This window comes from Canis aureus, chromosome 31 (assembly GCF_053574225.1).
Source record: "Canis aureus isolate CA01 chromosome 31, VMU_Caureus_v.1.0, whole genome shotgun sequence".
Taxonomy (NCBI): Eukaryota; Metazoa; Chordata; class Mammalia; order Carnivora; family Canidae; genus Canis; species Canis aureus.
The window spans coordinates 4,710,068-4,733,882 of record NC_135641.1 but is presented as its reverse complement, the minus strand read 5'-3'; the positions used below and the strand labels follow the sequence as shown (position 1 = coordinate 4,733,882).

The 23,815-nt window shown below is 43.5% G+C and overlaps 2 protein-coding genes across 16 annotated transcripts in view; one reads left to right on the top strand and one right to left on the bottom strand.

The window, feature by feature from the left end:
- LOC144302276 (uncharacterized) overlaps nucleotides 1-2,432 on the bottom strand; it is a 66,214-nt gene extending 63,782 nt beyond the window's left edge. For 4 of the 11 annotated variants that reach the window (XR_013369114.1, XR_013369115.1, XR_013369116.1 and 1 more), the window contains exon 1: nucleotides 2,012-2,379. Coding sequence is in view for 2 of the 11 variants with exons in the window: in XM_077879547.1 (XP_077735673.1) it covers nucleotides 2,012-2,194 (183 nt within the window). In the remaining 9 variants the exon portion in view is untranslated. Of the gene's footprint in view, nucleotides 1-1,887 lie in introns of all 11 variants that reach the window. The other 7 variants (XR_013369111.1, XR_013369112.1, XR_013369113.1 and 4 more) reach the window with 4 other exon arrangements.
- A 195-nt stretch (nucleotides 2,433-2,627) lies between these two features.
- Nucleotides 2,628-23,815, top strand: part of OTULIN (OTU deubiquitinase with linear linkage specificity) — a 51,536-nt gene continuing 30,348 nt past the window's right edge. For 2 of the 5 annotated variants that reach the window (XM_077879540.1, XM_077879538.1), the window contains exons 1-4: nucleotides 2,628-2,802; nucleotides 10,393-10,469; nucleotides 14,462-14,559; nucleotides 18,362-18,505. In XM_077879540.1, coding sequence (XP_077735666.1) covers nucleotides 2,651-2,802; nucleotides 10,393-10,469; nucleotides 14,462-14,559; nucleotides 18,362-18,505 — 471 coding nt within the window. In that variant the 5' untranslated portion in view covers nucleotides 2,628-2,650. The remainder of the gene's footprint in view (nucleotides 2,803-10,392; nucleotides 10,470-14,461; nucleotides 14,560-18,361; nucleotides 18,506-23,815) is intronic. The other 3 variants (XM_077879539.1, XM_077879543.1, XM_077879541.1) reach the window with 3 other exon arrangements.

Below are 23,815 nucleotides of genomic sequence, written 5' to 3'. Positions count from 1 at the left end.
AGGGCCACGCTTCTTCTGAAGGCTCTTTGGAATTATCTTTCCTTGCCTTTTCCTAGCTACTAGTGGCTCCCAGCATTTCTCCATATATACTCACAACACTCCAATCTCTGCCTTTATCTTCACATGTCCGTACTTCCTGTCACTATGTATTTCAGCATCCTTTCCTAAGGATACTAGTCATTGGATTTCTGGCCCAGTCTAACCCATTATGACCTCATCTTAACTGATTACAACTACAAAGTCCCAATTTCCAAATAGGTCTCACTGAGGTTCCAAGTGGACATGAATTTTGGGAGACATTATTCAACCCACTATAATCCCACTTCCTTAATAGCCATTGGAAATATAACTCCTATATTCTTTTGTATGCTCTGAATATTTTTAGCACATGCATTTATTACTTTTTCGAATTAAAGGAAAAAATCCATCCCATGGTTCTTTCCTCAAAATACAAGTATTTTTTATCATTTTTTCCAGTTTTATTGAGAAAAAACTGGTACACATCACTGTATGAATTTAAGGTGTATAGCAAGATGCTTGGTTTACATATATTGTGAAATGATTACTGTAATTGGCTTAGTTAACAACTATCAGAGAGATACAAGAAAAATTCTCCTTGTTATTAGAATTCCTGAGATCTATTCTTTTTTTGTTTGTTTTAAAGATTTTATTTATTTATTCATGAGAGAGACACACACACACAGAGGCAGGGACACAGGCAGAGGGAGAAGCAGGCTCCATGCAGGGAGCCTGACGTGGGACTCGATCCCGGGTCTCCAGGATCAGGCCTTGGGCTGAAGGCGCTAAACTGCTGGGCCGCCAAGGGATTCCTGGGATCTCCTCTTTTTTTTTTTTTTTTTTTTTATGATAGTTACAGAGAAAGAGAGAGGGAGGCAGAGACACAGGCAGAGGGAGAAGCAGGCTCCATGCACCGGGAGCCCGATGTGGGATTCGATCCCGGGTCTCCGGGATCACGCCCTGGGCCAAAGGCAGGCGCCAAACCACTGCGCCACCCAGGGATCCCTGGGATCTACTCTTAAAAGCTTTCCTAGGTACCATATAGCAGCATTAGACATAGTCATCATGTCGTACATTACATCCCTACTAATTATTTAGATAAATAATTTAGATAAATAATCTTGTAACTGGAAGTTTGTGCCTTTTGACTACTTTCCTCCAATATTCTTGGAGGAGGAAATAGTCTCTTTTCCATCCAGTTTCTCCCTTTGATGCCCACTACTCTCCAGTCTCCCCAAAACTGGACTTCCAGCCTCATCCCTTTCCAACCTTTTCTCTAACAAAGTGGTCTTTTAAAATAGTCACCACCTCCCTCCCCCACAAGGGACACCTGCACCCCAATGTTCACAGCAGCAACGTCCACGGTGGCCAAACTGTGGAAGGAGCCTGATGTCCATCGACAGATGAATATGGTTAAAGATCATGTGGTCTATATACACAGTGGAATATTACTCAGCCATCAGGAAGGATGCATACCCACCATTTGCTTCCACGGGTTTGCAACTGGAGGGTATTATGCTGAGTCAAGTAAGTCAGTAGGAGAAGGACAAACATAAGGTTTCATTCATAAGCAGAGTATAAGAGATAACGAAAGAGATTATAAGGGAAAGGAGGGGAACGGAGTGGGGGAAAATTAGAGAGGAAGGCAAATCAAGAGAGACTCCTGACCCCGGGACACAAAGGGTTGCGGAAGGAGAGGCGGGCGGGGGACGGGGTGGCCGGGTGACAGGCACTGAGGGGGGTACGCGATGGGGTGAGCACTGGGTGTCAAACTATATGTTGGCAAATCGAATTCAAATAAAATATCAAAGAAACAAAAAGTAGAAAAAGAAGACTTCTTGGTATCTACGTAAACAAACAACTAGTCACCAGTTTCCGATGTTTCAGCGAGGATGAAGCACAAGCTGCCTCCCCAGCCTCGGGAAGCCTTTCCCGCTCGGGTCCGTGGCCCCCTCTTCCAGCAGCGTCCCTCGGCAGAACCCCGGCTACTCGCCTCCTCGCCGAGCCGTCCCCGGCACACGGGCCGCCTCCCTCCGAGCCGCGGGGCTGCGCTCGCCGGTACTGCCCCGCGCGGGCTGCTGCTCCGCTTCGGAGGGGTCTCTGCTCTCTCCCCGGGGAAGAAACACTTCGCCTTCTCCCGATCTTTGAGGTCTCCTAACATTTTCCCTTTGCTCATATTCTCCTAACATCGAATTTCACTGTAAAGAATACGGCCCCCGAGCACACGGCGAGCGGCCTTCCTCCGCCTCCCCGGCCCCAAGGCCGCGTCCCTCCGCCGCGCAGGCTTTGCTCGTCACGCCTCGGCCGGGCCGCAACGTCCGGGGACACTCCGGCGCGGGCCCGCCGCGTGGAGCATGCGCAGTGCGCGCCCCCGGCGGGCGGCCCTGGTCGTCCGGGGCTGAGCCTGCGCAGCCGCGTGACCGACGCGGCGCGGAAGGGCTCCGCGGCCACCGGGTCCCGGAGGCCACGCCCCCGCCGCGGGTCAGAGGCCGCGGGGCGGGCGGCTGGGACGCGTGCGGAAGTGTTCTGCGCAGCCTCGGAAGCCGGCGGGCTGGGAGCGGCGGCGGCGGCGGCGGCGGCTGCGGCCGGGCGCCCGGACGGGAGGGGCTCCGGGTCGTTCGGAGGCGGCCGCATGAGTCGGGGCGCCATGCCCCAGCCCGGAGCGTGGCCGGGCGCGGGCTGCGCCGAGAAGTCGGCGCGGGAAGCGGGAGCCGCGCCGCGGGAGGGCGGGAAGGCGGCGGCCGGCGGGCAGCCCCGGACCGCGGCGCGGTGCCCGGCCGAGCAGTGAGTCGGGGGGTGCGGCGGGGGCGGGCGGGGCTGCGGAGGCGCGGGCGGAGAGCCCGTCGCTCCCCGGGCCCGGGCGGGTGGTGGGCGACGGAGAGGAGCTCTCGGCCGTTGGCGCTCAGAGCCCGCGCTCTCCCGGGTCCGGCCCCCAGCGCCCTCTATTCTTATTTCTGCAAGGCTCTAAAGTTAAAGCGCCGGGAACTTGGGACACCAGCCGGAACAGCGTAGTGTTGACTAACTCCCAGTGCGTCTTTCCTCCGACTTGGTTGGGGAAGAAAGTGAGGTTGCTTTTGTCGGAGCCGAGGGAAAACTGAGCCCTGCGACAAGTTTGTTCTCGGAAGGCAGGTCGCTGCTGGATGAGCTCCCCACCTGTGGAGCAGACTTTGGACGGAGTCTGACCCAATGCTCTCTGCCCATTAACGGCTTCACTAGCTATCCCCCTCCCCCTTTATTTTTAAATACGAAGGGCAGTGCTGGTTAGATCAACTGTTTAGTGAATTGTAAAGAAGGCAGCATAAATCGGAAGCGTTGATGATTTCAGCAAGGGTGTGGGAGTGAGGTGGAAGCCGAATATAGACTTGAAGCGTAGAAACTTTTTCTACACATTCAGGTTCTAGGCACATATAAATGCCTTTGAATTCCAAAATTGATGAAAGCACTCAGATAACTATTTTGACAGGTAGCTTATTGGCTGGCAAGTTGAATTATTAGGTGCGTTCAAATGTGACTTCCTTTTTTTTTTTTTTTTTGGCATTTCCTATAAAGCAATCTTTGGCAGGCCTGTGCAGCTAGTGTATTATAATAACTTTCATGTGTATGGTTCTTTACCATGGGCATTGACTTTCTCATTTATTGAGCACCCAAACCCTCTTGGGATGGTATTATTATCCACTTTCAATGTGTTTATGGCTACTGGGAAAGATTTGGCGAAGGCAGTCTCAAACCCCGGGAGCTATGCAGGTGACCTGAGTGAGTGAGGCCAGGTGTGGACCATGGGTTTCTGGAGAGCTGTGTCCATCACTGTTGGGGTCAGAGGCCACTAGGTTCTACCCTCTGCTTCCTGGATTTTCTGTATTCAAAGCATCCGGGTATCCTGACTTTTTAATGAAATATCCTGATTTTTAAGTAGTATCATTTTACTTTTTAATTGAAACCACCGTGTAGGCCCATGTGTGAGCTAATGTGGTCTCTCGCTTCAGGGTTAGAGAAGCACCTCTGACTCTGCAGAGAGTAGAGCAGGCTGGGCTGCCGGGAGAGAGAGGGAGTGTCTTCTGCTTCTGCCCCTCCACAGCCCATCCTGGTTTCTAACTGTTGCAGCCTTGCTCTTGCCCTGGTGGTCGGAGCTATGACTCCCCGGTTAGAGACCCTTCCCCTCAGAAGCTGCACCTTAGCATTCTCATGCCCCTTTGAGATGGAGAAACTTTGAATCCAGAACCATGTTCCTAAAAGTATGCATAGTTATTTGGCAAGTTTTTCTGTTGTATGTGGTTTCCAGAGTCAGAACCTGGGGAATTAGGCCACGGTAGGAAGGAGGGCTCTTTGCTGATGAAAAGGTTTTGAGGCATACTTCTTACTGCTGTCAATAGATTTACAGACTTAGTCTGAAAGGAATAAAAAAAACAAAACAAAACCACCCAGCCTAGGTTTGCCATTTTACACATTAGGAAACTGAGTTGCAGATAACAGAAGTGCTTCTTGGCCAGGGAGACAGGGAGTAGGTTTCAGGGCCAAGTTTCCTGATGCCTCGGTGGGAACCTACCTCCATCTTTTTCTGGCTTTCTCAGCAAAACCAGGCAGAGGAGCATGATTTATAATGACCTTCCCCTTTCCTCCTCTAGCTCATTTGAGAGCTGGTGTTGGCTGGCATCCCCTGGACAAGCCTTAAGGATGGCTTACAGATGACTTAACGATCTGGTTTGAAGAAGTCTTAGGTCACACCAGATTCAGTTGACTTCCTTGAAGCTGCCTCACTCTTCCTGTGAGCATGTCTTCTGTGCTCTTTCCTCCTGCCCCCCCCCCCCCCCCCCGCATTTGAGGCTGAGACTGTGTCTACTTCTTGCCCTTAGCTAAAGTAAACTACCATCCTTAAAGACAAAGATGGTCCTGGGACATGGTTGGTGGCCAGGCTAGACATGCTTAGGGAATTGAGAAGCAAGATTATGGCAAGGCCCATCTTTGTCTGCCTAATGACGGGACATGGTTTGAATCTGGGGTCCATAGGTTGGCAGTGTGTGGTGGGGAACATGTTTGTGAACCCCTCTGAAATTGAAGGTAAAATTTTATGTATATTTGTTTTTCTGGGCCAAGGTTCTAATGAAAGCTTTGGATCTTCAAAAGGGCTGTGAATAAGTCATTAAACCATTGTTCTTGGATGTTGCTAAATATGTTGTCGTGTGAATGTGTTGTCCCACTTACCTCACTCCTTAGCTCCTGTGGGACTATGTTTGATGAGGTAACAGCTACTCCCTCCTATCCCTTCTCCCACCTGGAAGTAAAGACTGTTTCAAACCTCATCGTTGAGGATATCTGGGTTGTCCCCAGACACCTCTGGAAGTCACGTGGAGTAGCATGAGCCAGTCATGGAAAGTCCACTTGCGGAAGGGAGGTGGAATGTTGGCTTGGGTGTCAGTACTTTCCTGCATTTGATGTGTTGTTCACCTATCTCTAAAACTGCTAAGTGGTGGAGAAAGGCTGGGTTGAGTGGTCTTTGCTTTTCCTGTGCATTTGTGGGAAGGTACATTGGTGTCACAGCGGTTGACACTGTCTTACCAACACTGCCTGGGCCATTGGTCTTCTAGGATAGGCTAAGTTAAGCGTGAACTGCAGCGTTCAAGTTTAGAAAGCTGAATAAAGCCATACTCAGCTTAGCTTTTTTAGACAACTAAGGGGAACTTAATGCAAATGTTCAAAATGGTGAGTGATTACAATGCTCTCTTGTTAGTTTTGCATATACATTAGAATTGGCTTTTTTCATATTACGTGTTTACTTTTATCAGAACTTGAAAAATTGGCTTTACAGAAACGCCTTGCTTCACTGAGCTCTATGACTTTAGTTGATAGCTTTTGTTCCTGGCAACAGTATAATTTTGTTTGTATGTGGTAACCATTTTTAAATTAAATTTTTAAACATTTATTCTTATGCAGGTCTTTGAACAGATCAAGAAGGGTTATAATTTGGTATGCAAAATCATGTAGTTGACTCAATCATGTATATTGCTTCGATGTTAAGAATAAGATATTTCATCTCTAGCTTAAGAGAATGGGAGCTTGAAAATACACATTTTAGGGGCGCCAGGGTGGCTCAAGTCATGATCCCGGGGTCCTTGGTTCTAGCCTACATCAGGCTCCCTGCTTAGCAGGGAGTCTGCTTCCTCTCCCTCTGCCCCTCCCCCTGCTTGTGTGCACATGTGTGGGTGCGCGTGCTCTCTCTCTGTCTCTGTCAAATAAATAAATAAAAAATTTTAAAAAAGAAAATACATACTTTGAAATAACAATATACTAAACTAAGAATTTTAATTTTCTAAGTAGGGGCACCAGGGTGGCTCAGTGGTTGGGCCTTTGGTTGGGCCTTTGGCTCTGGTCATGGTCCTGGGATCCTGGGGTCAAGTCCCTCTTTCTGCCTATGTCTGTGCCTCTCTCTCTCTATCTCTTATGAATAAACAAATCCCTTTTAAAAAAAAGACTTTTTTAAGTAGGACTTACTAGGATTTTGGTTTTAAAATTTAACTCACTTGTGTTATTGACCATGACTCACATGCAATGGTCCCCAAGATATCAAGTCACATTTAAGACTTCGTTTTACTTTTCTACCTATCTTTTATGTTTTCTAGAAGGAAACCTTTGGCCATGGTGATCATTTGAGAGTTTGAGCTTCAGTGGCCTCTTCTGTGTCAAATGGTAGACACTCCCCACCCCAACTTGACATGTAAACACAAAAGTTTACCAAATTTCTGAAACCAGTCGTGACGATTTTATCTTACAATGTGATATCCTTTTTCTTTTCATTATTTCACTACCTTCCCTTCTCATAAAAACTCAAACCTCTAGTTTAAATATAATGTATGATAAGCATAAATTATATAAATACAAAATATAAATATATAAATATTTTGTTGCTATTTTCAGCTTTAATATTTTGATATTTAAAAAGGTTAAAGCAAAAGATTATTGAGTGAACTATTAAATAATATTTTTATTTTTCTTGTCCTTACACATCTCTATCTCTTCAGTTGATTGCCCTTATGTTGGATGACTTATTTCATTTTGGCTATTAAATATCTTTTCTGACCATACTAATTGAACTTATTGCTTAAAATTTATTCTCTCTCCAAGGAATTACAGCTTTAGTATCATTTTAAAAGTGGCCTTTAAAGGCCATATTATACGGTTTCCTTGTGGCCTTGTAAAGTCAGCAAACGTCCTTGGATACTTGTCCTTGGTGGCCAGGGAAGTTAGCAAACATTTATGCACAGGATCTGAATGAAATCTGGTTGTGGTTTAAGTAATTTGAATGTACTCTGGCCTCCCATTCACCCATTTCTACTTTACTGCATTTGTATATCTTGAATAAGTGCTTTTTTATTTCCAATAATCTTCCTTTCTACTCTGTCTTCCTTTCACATTTAGTTCTCATGTTGATTTCTTTTCGTTCCAGTCCTATTGCCCTTTGTGGAAATTTGTATGTGTAGCTGTACTAAGAGATGCTTGTTTAGAGAACTTCCTCTGGGCACTGGTGTTGCAATTGCACTTGGGTTATTTTGCAAATTAAAAGGAAGAGGACAAAAGTGGAGCCACATGTGCCTGCAGCATAGCCACAGAATTCTCTTGAAGCACAATTTTTAACAATGCATAGGTTCATAGTTTGTTAGAACTTAAGCCCTGGAAGAGGAACCATGTAGATTGTACAGATCTTATCTGCTCTTCTCACTTTGAAGATGAGAAAAACCAAGGCCAAGATTAGGAAAGTGGCTTGCCCAAAGGCATGCTTCTGATGACGTCAAGAAAGTGGTTCACTTAAATGCTTATTTTATAGGATCAGAATTTCTCTCTTATTTGATAAGATTAGAATGGAGGCCAAAAGATATAATGAAATTATTAAAAGAAGAACTAACACATTTAGTCACTTTTTATTTTAGGCTTTTGATGTATAGTCCCTGTGAATCTGGTTTCTGTTTGCTTTTACCTCTAGTGTAGGCTCCCTGGGTGACACCATACCTTTTACTTGGAATCTCACAGGGGGTGGGAGAACATGGAAAGTATCTTTTCCTAATATGTCCCTTCAGCCCCACACTATTTTTAAAAGTAGGCCCGGGGATCCCTGGGTGGCCCAGTGGTTTGGCGCCTGCCTTTGGCTCCGGGCGCGATCCTGGAGACCCGGGATTGAGTCCCGCATCAGGCTCCCGGCATGGAGCCTGCTTCTCCCTCTGCCTGTGTCTCTGCTTCTCTCTCTCTCTCTCTGTCTATCATGAATAAATAAATAAATAAATCTTAAAAAAAAATAGGCCCATACACATTACTTTTATTTAGAGAGGAAAAAAGGAACAATAAATGACCAGTGGGTGAATTGTTTATTAGTATTCCACACCAGTGGTGTAGTATGAGAATAAGAAGAACTTTTTGGAAAGCTGGTATTTTACATGTGTCCATTTTCACAACAATCTTTAGAGATGAGTTCTCTTACTGTCCTTTTTACAGTGGTTAAGTTTAAGTGGTTAAATTTAAGCACCAAGAGGTATAGTTGCTTTATCTCCATAGTCACACACACACAGGGCTAATGAGACCTTGTAACTTTCGGGTCCTCACTCTAACCATGGCACTCTACAGCGGGATCACCCATATCACATGTGTCCTACTATGTTAGGCAGTGAGCCATTCTAGCAAAGGGAATGGATTGAGCCAAGCACAGATGTAAAAGCGTAGGCTAGTGTTGGTCAAGTATTTGGACTGAAGTGTGGGTATGTGTAGAGGAATTGTGGAATACAGGCTAGGTCTACATACAGACTTCCCTGCTTATTTGGGAGCCATTACAGGGTTTCAGTGAGGTGGGGAAGGTGGCTATGTTAGATTCTCCACTTCATCTGCTTCTCTCACTATCCCTTCTTCATCTGTCTCTTGCTCCTGCTCATCTCTTCTTTCTTTCCCCCTGCTATGCTGGGCCATGTACTAGGAGCTGGGGTGCTGAGGGAATTGGGGACAGGAGTATCTCAGGTCCTTCACTCAGGTCCTTATTTGTTATTAACTACTTCCTGTGTGTCATCATACCTGGAGCCTCTGTCTTGTGTGAAGATTGGAGATGTGCCGTCATGGGGAGGAAACCTAGGGACTTGGAGGTCTGATTACACTTTATGTGTACATCAGTCAGTTTCCTTGTTTTCCGCTCTGGGTGCCTCCTGTACCCTGAAAAGTACTTGACACTTCCAGTTCCTAAGTGCTTCTGAGGGTTCTGCAGGTTTACTGTCTTACCATCCAGCAGATGTTCCTTTTCTGGCATGGAGGCATGGAAGCTTCCCTGTCCTCTGTCATTTACTGTTTCTTCATCTCCCTTGAAGCTATTTGGGCTTTCACATGTCTTGTGGTTTTAGCAAAGATAGTTGGTATTTCGGTTTCTCATCATTATCAAATTGTGGCTTATCTTGAGGGGTTAAAGGAAATACCCTTTTTCAATCCTTGTCTAGCACCCAATGGGTTTTTTTTTCCCTTTCTAGTACATAGTAGGTTCTTGATCACTTGCTAAATGAGACTAGATATTTTAGAAACCTATTATATAAGTTGGTCAGAGTGGCAGCACTTCAGGTATGTGGGACAGTAGAGATATATTCTTTTTTAAAATTTATTTTTTGTTTTGTATTGTAGCTCAGTTTGCCTACATATAGTATAACATCCAGTGTTCATCTCGTCAAGTGCCCCCCTCAGTGCCTGTCACCCACTCACCGCATCCCCCCACCCACCTCCCCTTCCACCACCCCTTGTTCGTTTCCCAGAGTTAGGAGTCTTTCATGGATTGTCAACCTCTCTAATTTTTCATGTGACTGGCTGCTTGAATGTGGGGGTCAGGGAGCAGAAGGAGCCTTGGAAGGTTTTTTTGTTTTGTTTTTGTTTTTTAGTTTTGTTGAGCTTATAATAATTGCTGTTCTCCTATCCTTGTTTTTAAATTAGTGATTGTAAAATGTGCTTGTGACATAATACAATTGGCCTGCATTCCTGTGTAAATACTTTTATTAGTATTCTCTTCATTCATGGAACTTGATAGGATCATGACATGGCTTCAATGATAAGACACATGCTGAGATGCTTATGAATATAGTTGAGGGCCCATATTAATAAATGTTACAGTTCAAATGACCTCAGAGCTATGTAGCCACTAAAGTGATGTTTAAGTATCTCATTGAAATTAAGAAACCCTGAAGTGGAATGATAAAAATATGAACATCCAAGATTTAAGATTCATATTTTATCAGATCATCATCATGTAACATGAGAAAGTTAGACTTTTAGTGTCTAATAAATTTTTTAAGCACGTGCATAATGTAACAGGAGGGAAAATGTCAGTGCAACCAATTTTTGAAATGTCTTAATTTGGTGTGATTTCAGTGAGGAGGATATGTATCGTGACGCGGATGAAATAGAAAAGGAGAAAGAATTACTTACACATGAAAGAGAGTTATCAGGTATGTTTGGAATTGTTTATTTGTGAGTTCTTACTATTTATAGTAGGAAATGCAGTAAGTGAATATATCCATTTTCATAAAATGCTGAGATGTCCTTCCTAGGAAACATTCTTATGCATATGGTCTTAGCTGCATCTATTATTCATTTTGCTGAGTATGTTTGAGGAATACTGTTTCCTGAGGTTTTAAAATTGTAATGCAGATATTCTCTCTGCATCCTTTATGTTCATGTCATTTTTGCACATGTGCGTATTTGTGTACCCTTGACACCACCCTCTCTCAGTTTGTGATTTCCTTTGTATTCTTAGAGGGAGAGTTTGGATTTGAAATGCACTTTTCATTTCAAATGGGAGGACTTCTCAAGAAGCTGGCTCCATGTGTCTTTTATGAAAATGGCCATGTGCACTTGATTGACTTAAAGGATGATTATGGGATCAGTAGCAGGAATTGTCTCATTGTTTCATGACCTTTTGTCCATGTTTCTTCTTAGTTATGCCTGCTCTTCTCATTCATCCTTCCCAGACCTTCATACCTATGGGCTGTTGCTGCTAGGGTGAGGCCCGACCCCTGGCGTCCTCTGCTGTGGGGAATGGCCAGCAGGGCTGTCTTCAGAGAAGAACTTCCCTACTAGCTTGTGCAGGAGCCAAGTGGGGATGTTGCACTTGCAGGATATGCCACTAGTGATTCCCAGGTGGCATTTCCTCTCTCATTACCTTTGCATGTACATGTTCTGCTGGTTGGTTTTGAGAACTAGTTTGTGTTTAGTTTATGGTTAAGAAAAATATTGCCATATGTGTAATTAGGAACAAATGACACACAGTGGGGTTTTTGATCATTTCCAGGTTTTTCTTGAGTTGTCCTCACAAGGAACTGGTGGAAATTTTTACTGTGGTAGAGATGAGCGTCTCTGTAATTGTTCAGTCAGGTGTGTCCCTGTGCCATCTGTGTTGGTCCTCCATGACACTTGAGAGGATGCTCTGTTTCTGCTGCTGCCATTGGACACCATTCACTTCGGGCGTGGAGTCCTTGTTAGTCGTATTCCTCAGGAGAAAGTGCTTCTTCCGTCATCCCGGGTCACTGCTGCGTCTGCGGGGACCTCCTGCTTTCCTGTGGCTCTGCAGGTGCTCTGCCGTGGGTTTCCCCTGTCTGCAGGGGCAGCCCTCCCTGTGCAAGTGTTTTAGCTTTTCAGGGAGCTGTGTCATTTCCAGCTTTTGTCCGAGGTTAAAGTGGGTCCCTGTATACTCCTTGCATATCAGTCCTTCTAGGTTCATTGGCCTTCCTGAAATGAGGCTTTTTGGAAGGCCTTTGTACGGGTCTGTCAGTGGAAAGCTCTGTTTGCTTGAAAATGTATCTCAACCTCTTTTTTAAGAACTCCAGATGAGTAGTTGTTTAATCCTTTTGCAGATGAGGTTGTTGACAGTACTGCAGTCAGACTAATCCTTGGTGGATAATGTCAGTTTTTTCTGTCTTTGTCTTTGGTATCCTGCACTTTCTTTCTGATGTCTGCTAAGTGTGGACTTTTAAAAACCTACTGCTTGAAGTCTTCTTTTTGGATTCCTGGAAGCCTAGTTTTCATTAGTTTGGAAGAATTCTCAGCCGTTATTTTCTGGAATATTGTCCTTTTCTTATTCTCTCTACTTACTCTTCCAGAACTGGAAGGAAATTTTGCTTGCCTCCCTCAGCCATCCAAAGCCCTTCATGACATGCCCCTTCATAGACTTTTATCTTATAGCCTCTGTTCCACTCTGGGCAGTTTCTTCAGATCTTTATTACCATATGGTGCTTAAGGACCAGACCTGTTGGTTACTTGAGCTCCTGTTTACCACTCTGGTTTTCAGCTTCTCCTTTGTTTTGTTTTGGTTTTGATTTTTTGACATTAGTAGTGTTCTTTCTTGGAAGCAGTAACAGAGTCTGTGTAGTTTGTATTTCAACAAAGAAAGGAACTGTGGTGACCCTAAGCAGCTTGAGGTCAGGGCTAGCCTTGTCCTGTGCCCCCACCTCCTGTCCTAAAGGAGGGCATGCATTGGCTGCTGGAGCCCTCCTCCCCAACAACAGCAGCAGGATGGAACTTCAGGTAACATTTTGGTGCTGGCAGCTGTGTGGGTCCTCCACTTCCCCGCCCTCACTGTCCCCTGAGGCCTCTCAGCATAGGGCTATGACATGTGGCTTGGCCTCTTGACTGACCCGGTGAGGTCCCCTGCTGTGTCCTCTCAGTTTGGGGGCAGTGGACCTGCCAGCCGGGCTCACAGGCTGGGCTTATCTCGTTGTGGGCAGGACTAGGGACTGCAGTGAGGATTGCAGCCAGGAGAGCAGGGAGGCTCCACTTTGTGGAGGGCCTTCCTGAGCTGGAAGTGTGTTGTCTGTTGAGGCTCCTCACGTTGCCTGGTGGGAAAACAGGGCCTTATTAGTGTCCTCAACTCCAGATGTTTGCCATTCCTTCTACTTTGTGGGGAAGTGAGTGAGAAGGCAGGTACAAGGAGTTCTTCCCTCCACTAAGTACATGTTCAAAAAATGTTTCTTGAATTAAAACACTGATGGGTCTCTCTTTAGCATTGGCTGTGCAGCATTGGTATTTGTGGTCTCTGGGTATTACTCTTTCAGTGGTGTGTTACACTTGTAAAGCCAGTCCTAACTTAGGCCATAGAGTTGTCTGTAAGCTGCAAAGACTTTGTGCTGCCTCATCCCTGCATCTGTCACACCCTGGCTTGTCAGCACTTGTAGTCTTTTCTTTAGTCATCTGTAAACTGGCTCAGTAAGCTCAGTTTCTAGCTCAATGCCTGCCATATAGCAGACATTCAGTAAATACCTGTTGAATCAAGCTGAATGTGTTTTTAGTTTACATCTTTCCTCAGGAGTAAATACATTATAAGGTACTTCTGTGTTTATGTCTTAATTTCCTTGCTAACCTTTACTTCTTTAATAATTTAAAAAAGGAAGTCAAGATTTGCCTGAGAGTTATCTTCCTAAAACACACATACCCATGTGCGTGCGTACATGTTTACCACAAAATCAGACCCCAGAGCCCATATGTTAAACAAGGAAAATCTAAAGCCCATTTTTTTATTATATAATTTGTCTGATTGGAAATTATATTTTTAATGTATTACTAGAATCCAATGTGAGGTCTGTAGCTCAGCTAACATTGAGAGCTTCATTAGTTTCTGGCTTCCTATCAATAGTTTATAGCCTTTTGGGATGAGGGCAGAGTATAAATAAATAAAGACATATAATTTCTGTTATGGTAGGTCTTATCTCTTTGTATAATGGTTATATAAAACTAATTAAAAACCATTAGATGTATTTTTTCATAGCTCTGACTGTTGCACAATTAGTTTGATTAATATTTTTGGACACCTTATGTCAGTGAAGTTCCAAGTGCTCAGGACACAGCTGAGACACAAAATAAGTCCTTGGGCTCAAGGAACTTATGTTTTACTGTATTCATGAGTGGGGGTTTAGGGAGAAATGCAGAAAAAGAAATATGTCAGGTGTTGATGAGTGCCTAGAAGAAAAACAAAACAGTAAAAGGGGAATAGAGTGAAGGTGTGTGTGTGACATTGTGACATATGAGTGTTGGGTGACATTTGAGCAGAGACCTGTAGGGAGTGCTGGAGCCCCACAGTGTGTGGAAGTACAGGGAGGCTGCTGATCCGGCCAGAGCAGTCCAAGTTTGGAGAGCTGAGGCCAGAGGCAGTGGGAGGCCAGGACAGGGGCCCTTGTAGGAAGTAAGGACATTGATTCCACTCCAGTGGGAGGTTCTGGAGCTCTCAGAACCCAGGAGTGATGATAATTGTCTGACTTCGGTTTTAAATGCATCACTCTGGCTGGTAGATCTCTGGGTTTCTAGGAGCGAGGGGATGGTTGTAGGTAGTGGCGGGGTTCTGGATCTTTTTGGAATGAAGTTATAGAAAAATTAACCTGAGTAAAGCAGTGCTGTTATTTTGATTATGCTTTCTTTCATTATCCACCCACCTTCCTTTCTGATTCTTCAGCAGAAGCTAGATTAAGTGTGGCTCCTGAAATGGACATCATGGACTACTGCAAAAAAGAATGGAGGGGCAATACACAAAAAGCCACATGTATGAAAAAGGTATGATCCCTAGATACAAGAAGGTTTCAAGTGTTTCCTTTTATTTTAAAGATTTTATTTATTTATTCATGAGAGACAGAGAAAGAGAGCAAGAGCGAGAGAGAGCGAGCAAGAGAGAGAGGCGGAGATACAGGCAAGGGAGAAGCAGACTCCTCACAGGGAGCCCGATGTGGGACTCAATCCTGGGACTCCAGGATCACGCCCTGGGACGAAGGCAGACACTAAACCTCTGAGCCACCCAGGAATCCCCTCAAGTCTTTCCAATAGTCTGTCATAAGTAATTATATAATATGTCCTTCAAACATTATATGGTCTCATTCATTTGGGGAGTATAAAAAATAGTGAAAGGGAATAAAAGGGAAAGGAGAAAAAATGAGTGGGAAATATCAGAAAGGGAGACAGAACATGAGAAACTCCTAAATCTGGGAAATGAACAAGGGGTGGTAGAAAGGGAGGTGGGCAGGGGTGGGGGTGACTGGGTGACGGGCACTAAGGGGGGGCACTTGATGGGACGAGTACTGGGTGTTATTCTATATGTTGGCAAGTTGAACACCAATAAAAAATAAAAAATATATATATAATATGTCCTTTTATATTTTTAGACGTAGTTACAACTGTTCCTAGACTACATAAATATTGGTGGTCGAATTTTAGAGATGAGAAGACAGACTTCAAATGTAAGGGACTGGTTTCGAGTCACAGTATTAATATAGGGCCAGCATTAGTTTCTTTGAAAAATGCATCTAAATGATGCTGTGCTATTCAGAGTTGGGCCAATCATTGGTTGTCCTCTTGGGGTCATTTGGGAATGTCCTTCTGGCCTTGTTTGGTAAAAGCTTTAGGGATGGGACTAGCAGATGCCAAACTGAGGTCTCTCTCGGTTTGGTCTGCCCTCCTGTCCGAGGGGTCTAGGCTCTCCCACGCTCCCTGTGCAGGGAAACTACTCCCTTTGTTAGGGTGTCCCTGGAGCTGCCCCTCCTGGTCCCATCACATAGACTGACGACCCTTATGGAGTGTCCAAGGCTGTGGGACATTGGGGATTCCCATGACATATGGTCCTGCTGTGACTGGGCTGGGTCATTGTCCAAGTCAGACCGCTGGCCCATACCCATTGCACACTGGTCAAGCACAAGAACCCTGTTGGTTCTTCCCTCGAATGTCTCCTGTACCCAGCATTCCTTAGTGGGTTGAATGATGTGAAATTGCTACCCTTTGACCATTTCTGAGCTACAAAATGCCAGTTTCAACCTAAAACTTCCATCACCTTCTGTAACCTCTGGGTTTATCCTTTGCTCATTTTTCTCTTAGGATTATTTATGTTACGAATTTGAACATACTTGCTATATTAGAGATACTGACCTGTCCTATTTGATAGGAATATCTGTTCTATTGTTTAGATCTGTATTGTTCAGGGTTTAACATTTTTATTTATTTATTATTTATTTATTTTTATATAAATTTATTTTTTATTGGTGTTGTTCAATTTACCAACATATAGAATAACACCCAGTGCTCATCCCATCAAGCGCCACCCCCCCCAGTGCCCGCCACCCAGCCATCCCCACCCCCCACCCACCTCCCCCTCCACCACCCCCAGCCCATCTCCCAGAGTTAGGAGTAGGGTTTAACATTTTTAAACATCTTGTATATATCTGTTCTTTTCCTCCAAGCTCGTTTTTATAGAAAACATTATGCCTCTTTAACACACATTTCAGCTCTCACACCTGCCCTGAAATGGGCTGACCTTCCTCAGATTGTAGCTGCTCCTTAAAGCTCTGAGAGCCAGTCTTAGCTTTGCTCCCTGCCAATCTCTTTGTGTCTCAGGCACTTGGTAGAGAGGTTGATCATGAAATGCCTGGGACTATGAATGCTGACATTTGTGAAGCCAGCTGCTGAATGTGTATATTGGCCACTTATAGGTTTTTCAGACTCCAGCCCTGTACCAGACTCGATAACCAGGTTACCTAACATATGTTTTCTCACCTTCCCTAGAAATCGTTTCCCTGACTTGCAATTTTATCTTACAACCTCAGACTCTTTAAATGATCTGTTTTAACAGTTGACACCTCAAGATCCCTAATTCGAAAGTATCTATTAAATTATCCAAATATTCCATATTTTGGAACTCCTGCTAAAACCCTTTCTCAAAATAAATAAATAAATAAATAAATAAATAACCCTTTCTCTGTGATTTTAGTTTGAATGAAAGATTTGACCATGTAGTTGGACTCTTTTAGTGACCACATAAAAAAAGGCACATCAGTTAGACAAGTGTCACTTGGGACCTGTGGCAGTAAGGAGAGCATCTCAGTGGCCCAATGACAGTTTGGATCTTAATTCTCTTTTTGTCCTTATTGGTCTTACGGTTTATTTTTGTTTTGGATATTCTTTTGAAAGTAAGTGTGTATAAACCCAAATTTAATTTTAGAAGCTTGATTCATCTCTGAAATAACCTGAGTAATTTATGCATTTGAAAAGATGCAATTATGGTTGAGTCAGCCGTGGCGAGTATACAGGGTAACTGGGAGTCCGCTAAAGGGAAATGGTGCTTGACCAGCCCTCAGTATGTTGAAGCGATTGGAGCACTGAATGAAAACGCTGCTCACACCCACTGAGAACATCATTCTATGACTTGAGCCTTGAAAACAACTAATAACAAGGGTCCAGTGCTGGAGCAGAGTCTGCATGGTGCCCCACCCCATGGACCCCATGATGAGGGCAATGCTCCTTTCTTTGTTTAAGTGCAGGGAAGGAAGCAGAGATTCAAGGGACTGGTACTGATGAGCAAAAGGAGCAGTAGGCCCCATGGGAGGAAGCTAGTGAGGTGCAGGAGGCAGCAAAGTTGATTCTGATGCTCAAGCATCTTTCTGCTGGAGAAATCAGCTTGTCTGCGTACCTGTGGACCATTATATGGTGGCTGTTTTTGGAGTATGCTTCCAAATGCTCCATTTGGATGGCTGTTTCTGGGTGACAGCATGTATGTCACTGAACATTTTCATTTCCTCATTTCACTTCCAGACCAAGTAAGAATGACACTTAAATCCACTTTTTAAAGAATCTGATAGATTTATCCAGATGTCTCCTAGCATGTAGACTTTTTTTTTTATAATATACTGTGAAAACTTGGGATTTTTATTTTATTTTTAAATACGAAGGTATAAACTTAGTACACCTCTCTGTTCTTTCCTATCTCTTCATTAGAGTTTGGGTCACTTTCAACACAGATTAACCCCCTCAGAATGTTGGTTATTAGTGAGTGTTAAACAACAGTTGTTTAGAACAGGACAGCTAACTCTCACCCTGGGGGGTGGCTAGTGTTTTCATGTTATTTGGTTTATCATTTATGGTTTTCTAAAAAAAATATTTTATTTATTTATTCATGAGAGAGAGAGAGACAGGGAGAGAGACACAGAGAGAGAGAGAGGCAGATGCAGAGACACAGGGAGAGGGAGAAGCAGGCCCCATGCAGGGAGCCTGATGTGGGACTCGATCCTGGGTCCCCAGGTCCACGCCCTGGGCTGAAGGCTGCACTAAACTGCTGAGCCACCTGGCGGCCCCTCATTTATGTGTTTTTAATGTTGTATCTGTTACATAAGCTAATGTTTTATATAGTATTAATATTTGTTTATTTCTTTTGATTAATAAAGGAAGGGATTAGAACAGCTTATATGAAGGACTCAGCCAGCCTTATTTTCTTTCTTTCAGTGATCAGAGGCACCTTTTTTTTTCCATAGGAATAAAACTTTCCCTACTGTCTGGAGTCAGTAATGACCATTTTGATTTCTCTGATGCTTTTACCCAGGGCTATGAGGAGGTGTCTCAGAAGTTCACCTCCATAAGGCGAGTCCGTGGAGATAATTACTGTGCGCTGAGGGCCACACTGTTCCAGGCGATGAGCCAGCCGGCAGCGCTGCCCTCCTGGCTGCAGGACCCCGAGCTCACGCTGGTACGCTGCTGCTGCAGGTTTGAGTCCGCAATGTTTCCAGTTGTTTTTGTGAGAAGGAACTCTCTTTACAGCCTGCACTGTATGCCAGTACTGTCAGCAGCGTGACATCAGCATGTGGGTTTGTTCAGTTTTGTGTGGCAGGATGGTGTTGCATAATAGAGTGACCAAGAATAATTGCTATTTCCCAGAAGAGAAAAGTGGAAAAATTTATTTAAATATTCAGTTCAGCTGAATTAGAGAGCTGGTGTTTATATTTTGTAAAAGGTACTTACTAGTATTTTGACCTCAGTGTTGGGGTCTGTAGTAAGTGGGCTGTGTGTTGTACCATATGAAAACCTGTCAGGGTTTTAGAATGCACACCCTGTGGTTTTAGCTCAAATTCAAGAACTGGGCACTTTCTGCATTTTGTTAAGAGGATTGCTGTAGTAGGAGGCTCATGTCACCCTGGGAGATGAGGGTCAGGGGATGTGTCTGTGCCTAGCCTTGTTTTAAATCTTCAGTGTGGTAGTGACAACCTAGAATGTCATGCCAGTGTGACTTGTATCTATGACCTATATCAGATGAGGTCACATGATACATTGGATGATAGAATATCTCAAAAAGAGTTTGGTGGGCAGGAATGATTGGGCAGAACTGATAATAAGATATTAATTGGAAGAAAATTGGAAGCCTTGTGCTTAAAAAGAAGCCAAAAGAACACAAACAGGGTGGGGCAAGATGGCTGAAGAGTAGGGTCCCCAAGTGACCTGTCCCCACCAACTTACCTAGATAACTTTCAAATCATCCTGAAAACCTATGAATTCGGCCTGAGATAGATAGATTGATTGATTTTTAAAGATTTTATTTATTCATGAGACACACACAGAGAGAGAGGGATGCAGAGACACAGGCAGAGGGAGAAGCAGGCTCCATGCAAGGAGCCTGACATAGACTCAATCCCAGGTCTCCAGGATCACGCCCTGGGCTGAAGGCAGGCGCCAAACCGCTGAGCCATCCAGAGATTCCCCTCGGCCTGAGATTTAAAGAGCGAACAGCTGGAATGCTACAGAGAGAAGAGTTCGTGCTTCTAACAAGTACAACTTGTTGTTAGCCACTCTGCACTGAGCAAAATGACTAGAAAGAACTCACCACAAAAGAAAGAATCAGAAACAGTACTCTCTCCCACAGAGTTAAAAATTTGGATTATAATTTGATGTTAGAAAGCCAATTCAGAAGCACAATTACAAAGCTACTGGTGGCTCTGGAAAAAAGCATAAAGGAATCAAGAGATTTCATGACTGCAGAACTGAGATCTAATCAGGCTGAAATAAAAAATTCACTGAGATGCAATCCAAACTGGAGGTCCTTTTTTTTTTTTTTTTTTTTTTTTTTTTTTTTATTTATTGAGACACAGAGAGAGCGAGGCAAAGACACAGGCAGAAGGAGAAGCAGGCTCCACTCTGGGAGTCTGACGTTGGGACTCGATCCCGGGTCTCCAGGATCATGCCCCTGGCTGCAGGCGGCGCTAAACCGCTGCACCACCGGGGCTGCCCCAAACTGGAGGTCCTAACGACGAGGGTTAATGAGGTAGAAGAATGAGGGAGTGACATAGAAAACAAGTTAATGGCAAGGAAAGAAGCTGAGAAAAAAAGGGAAAAAAATTAAAAGACCAAGAGGAAAGGCTAAGGGAAATAAATGACAGCTTCAGAAGGAAGAATCTATGTTTAATTGGAGTTCCAGAGGGCGCCAAAAGGGCCAGAGGGCCAGAAAGTGTATTTGAACAAATCATAGCTGAGAACTTCCCTAACTTGGGGGGGGGGGGGGACAGGCATTCAGATCCAGGAGATAGAGAGGTCCCCCCCTAAAATCAATAAAAACCATTCAACACCCCGACATTTAATAGTGAAACTTGCAAATTCCAAAGATAAAGAGAAGATCCTTAAAGCAGCAAGAGACAAGAGATCCCTAACTTATATGGGGAGAAATATCAGATTAATAGCAGACCTCTCCACAGAGACCTGGCAGTTAGTAAGGGTTGGCAGGATATATTCCCAGATCCTAAATGAGAAGAACATGCAGCTAAGAATACTCTATCAAGCAAGGCTCTTATCAGAATACAAGGAGAGATAAAGAGCTTCCAAGATAGGCAGAAACTGAAAGAATATGTGACCACCAAACAAACCAAGCTCTTCAAGAAATATTAAGGGGGACTGTAAAAGAAAGAGGAAGTCCAAGGAAACAACCCACGAAAACAGACTGAATAGGTATGATGACACTAAATTAATATCTTTGAGTAGTAACTCTGAATGTGAATGGGCTTAATGATCCCATCAAAAGACGCAGGGTTTCAGACTGGATAAAAAAGGGAGACCCATCTATTTGCTGTCTACAAGAGACTCATTTTAGACCCAAGGACACCTATAGCCTGGAAATGAAAGGTTGGAGAACCATTTACCATTCAAATGATCCTCAAAAGAAAGCAGAGGTAGCCATCCTCATATCAGATAAATTAAAGTTTATCCCAAAGATTGTTGTAAGAGATGAAGAGGGACACTATATCACACTTAAAGGATCTATCCAACAAGAGGACCTAACAATCATGAATATTTACGCCCCTAATGTGGGAGCTGCCAAGTATATCAATTAATAACAAAGTTAAGACATACTTAGATAATAATACACTTATACTGGGAGACTTCAACACGGCACTTTTGTAAATGACAGATATAAGCACAATATCTCCAAATAAACAAGGGCTTTAAATGATACACTGGACCAGATGGATTTCACAGATATTTACAGAACTTTACATCCAAATGCAACTGAATACACATTCTTCTCCAGTGCACATTCTCCAAAATAGACCACATACTGGGTCTTAACCAATACCAAAAGATTGGGATTGTACCCTGCATATTTTCAGACCATAATGCTTTGAAACTAGAACTCAGTCACAAGAAGAAATTTGGAAGAAATTCAAACACGTGGAGGTTAAGGACCATCCTGCTAAAAGATGAAAGGGTCAACCAGGAAATTAGAGAAGAATTAAAAAGATTCATGGAAACTAATGAGAATGAAGATACAACTGTTCAAATTCTATGGGATACAGCAAAAGCTTTCCCGAGAGGGAAATACATCGCAATACAAGCATCTCTTAGAAAACTGGAAAAACTCAAATACACAAGCTAACCTCCCACGTAAAGGAATTGGATAAAATAGAGCAAATAAAACCTACACCCAGCAGAAGAAGAGAGTTAATAAAGATTCGACCAGAACTCAATGAAATAGACCAGAAGAACTGTGGAACAACAGACCAACAAAACCAGGAGTTGATTCTTTGAAAGAATTAATAATATAGATAAACCCCTAGCCAGCCTTATTAAAAACAAAAGAGAAAGGACTCTAGTTAATAAAATCATGAAAGAAACAGGAGAGATCCCCACCAATACCAATGAAATGCAAACGATTTTAAAAACGTATTATGAGCAGCTATACGCCAATAAATTAGGCAATCTAGAAGAAATGGACGCATTCCTGGAAAACCACAAACTACCAAAACTGAAACAGGAAGAAATCGAAAACCTGAACAGGCTGATAACCAGGGAGGAAATTGAAGCAGTCATCAAAAACCTCCCAAGACACAAAAGTCCAGGGCCAGATGGCTTCCCCAGGGGAATTCTATCAAATGTTTAAAGAGGAGACAATACCTATTCTACTAAAGCTGTTCCAAAAGATAGAAAGGGATGGAATACTTCTAAACTCGTTTTATGAGGCCAGCATCACTTTGATTCCAAAACCAGGCAAAGACCCCACCAAAAAGGAGAATTATTGACCAATATCCATGATGAACACAGAGGCAAAAAATTCTCAAGATTCTAGCCAATAGGATCCAAAAATATATTAAGAAGATTATCCACCATGACCAAGTGGGATTTATCCCTGGGTTGCAAGGCTGGTTCACACTCATAAAGCAATCAATGTGATTTATCATATCAACAAGAGAAGAAACAAGAACCATATGATCCACTCAATAGGTGCAGAGAAAGGATTTGACAAAATACAGCATCCATTCCTGATCCAAACTCTTCAGAGTGTAGGGATAGAGGGAACATTCCTCAACATCTTAAAAGCCATCTATGAAAAGCCCACAGCAAATATCATTCTCAATGGGGAGGCACTGGGAGCCTTTCCCCTAAGATCAGGAACAAGACAGGGATGTCCTCTCTCACCACTGCTATTCAACATAGTACTAGAAGTCCTTGCCTCAGCAGTCAGACAACAAAAAGAAATAAAAGGCATTCAAATTGGTAAAGAAGAATTCAAACTCTCCCTCTTTGCAGATGACATGATACTACTTAGAAAACCCAAAAGTCTCCACCCCACGATTGCTAGAACTCAGAAAGCAATTCAGCAGTGTGGCAGGATAGAAAACCAATGCCCAGAAATCAGCGGCATTGCTATACACTTAACAATGAGACTGAAGAAAAAGAAATGAAGGGGCCAATCCTATTTACAATTGCACCCAAGAGCATAAGTTACCTAAGAATAAACCTAACCAATAAGATAAAGGATTTTTACCCTAAAAACTACAGAACACTTCTGAAAGAAATTGAGAAAGGCACAAAGAGGTGGAAAATATTCCATGCTCATGGATTGGAAGAATTAATATTGTGAAAACGTCAATGTTACCCAGGGCAATGTACACATTCAGTGCAATCCCTATCAAAATACCATGGACTTTCTTCAGAGAGTTAGAACAAATCATCTTAAGATTTGTGTGGAATCAGAAAAGACCCCAAATAGGGGAATATTGAAAAAGAGCTGGGGCGTCACAATGTGGGATTTCAGGTTGTACTACAAAGCTGTGATCATCAAGACAGTGTGGTACTGGCACAAAAAGACACATAGATCAATGGAACAGAATAGAGAACCCAGAAATGGGCCCTCAACTCTGTTGTCAACTAATATTCGATAAAGGAGGAAAGACTATCCACTGGAAGAAAGACAGTCTCTTCAATAAATGGTGCTGGGAAAATTGGACATCTACATGCAGAAGAGTGACAGTAGACCATTGTCTTACACCATACACAAAGATAAACTCAAAATGGATGAAAGATCTAAATGTGAGACAAGATTCCATCAAAATCCTAGAGGAGAACACAGGCAACACCCTTTTTGAACTTGGCCACAGGAACTTCTTGCAAGATACATCTATGAAGGCAAGGGAAACAAAAGCAAAACTGAACTATTGGTACTTCATCAAGATAAAAATCTTCTGAACAGCCCAAGAAACAGTCAACAAAACTAAAAGACAACCTACAGAATTGGAGA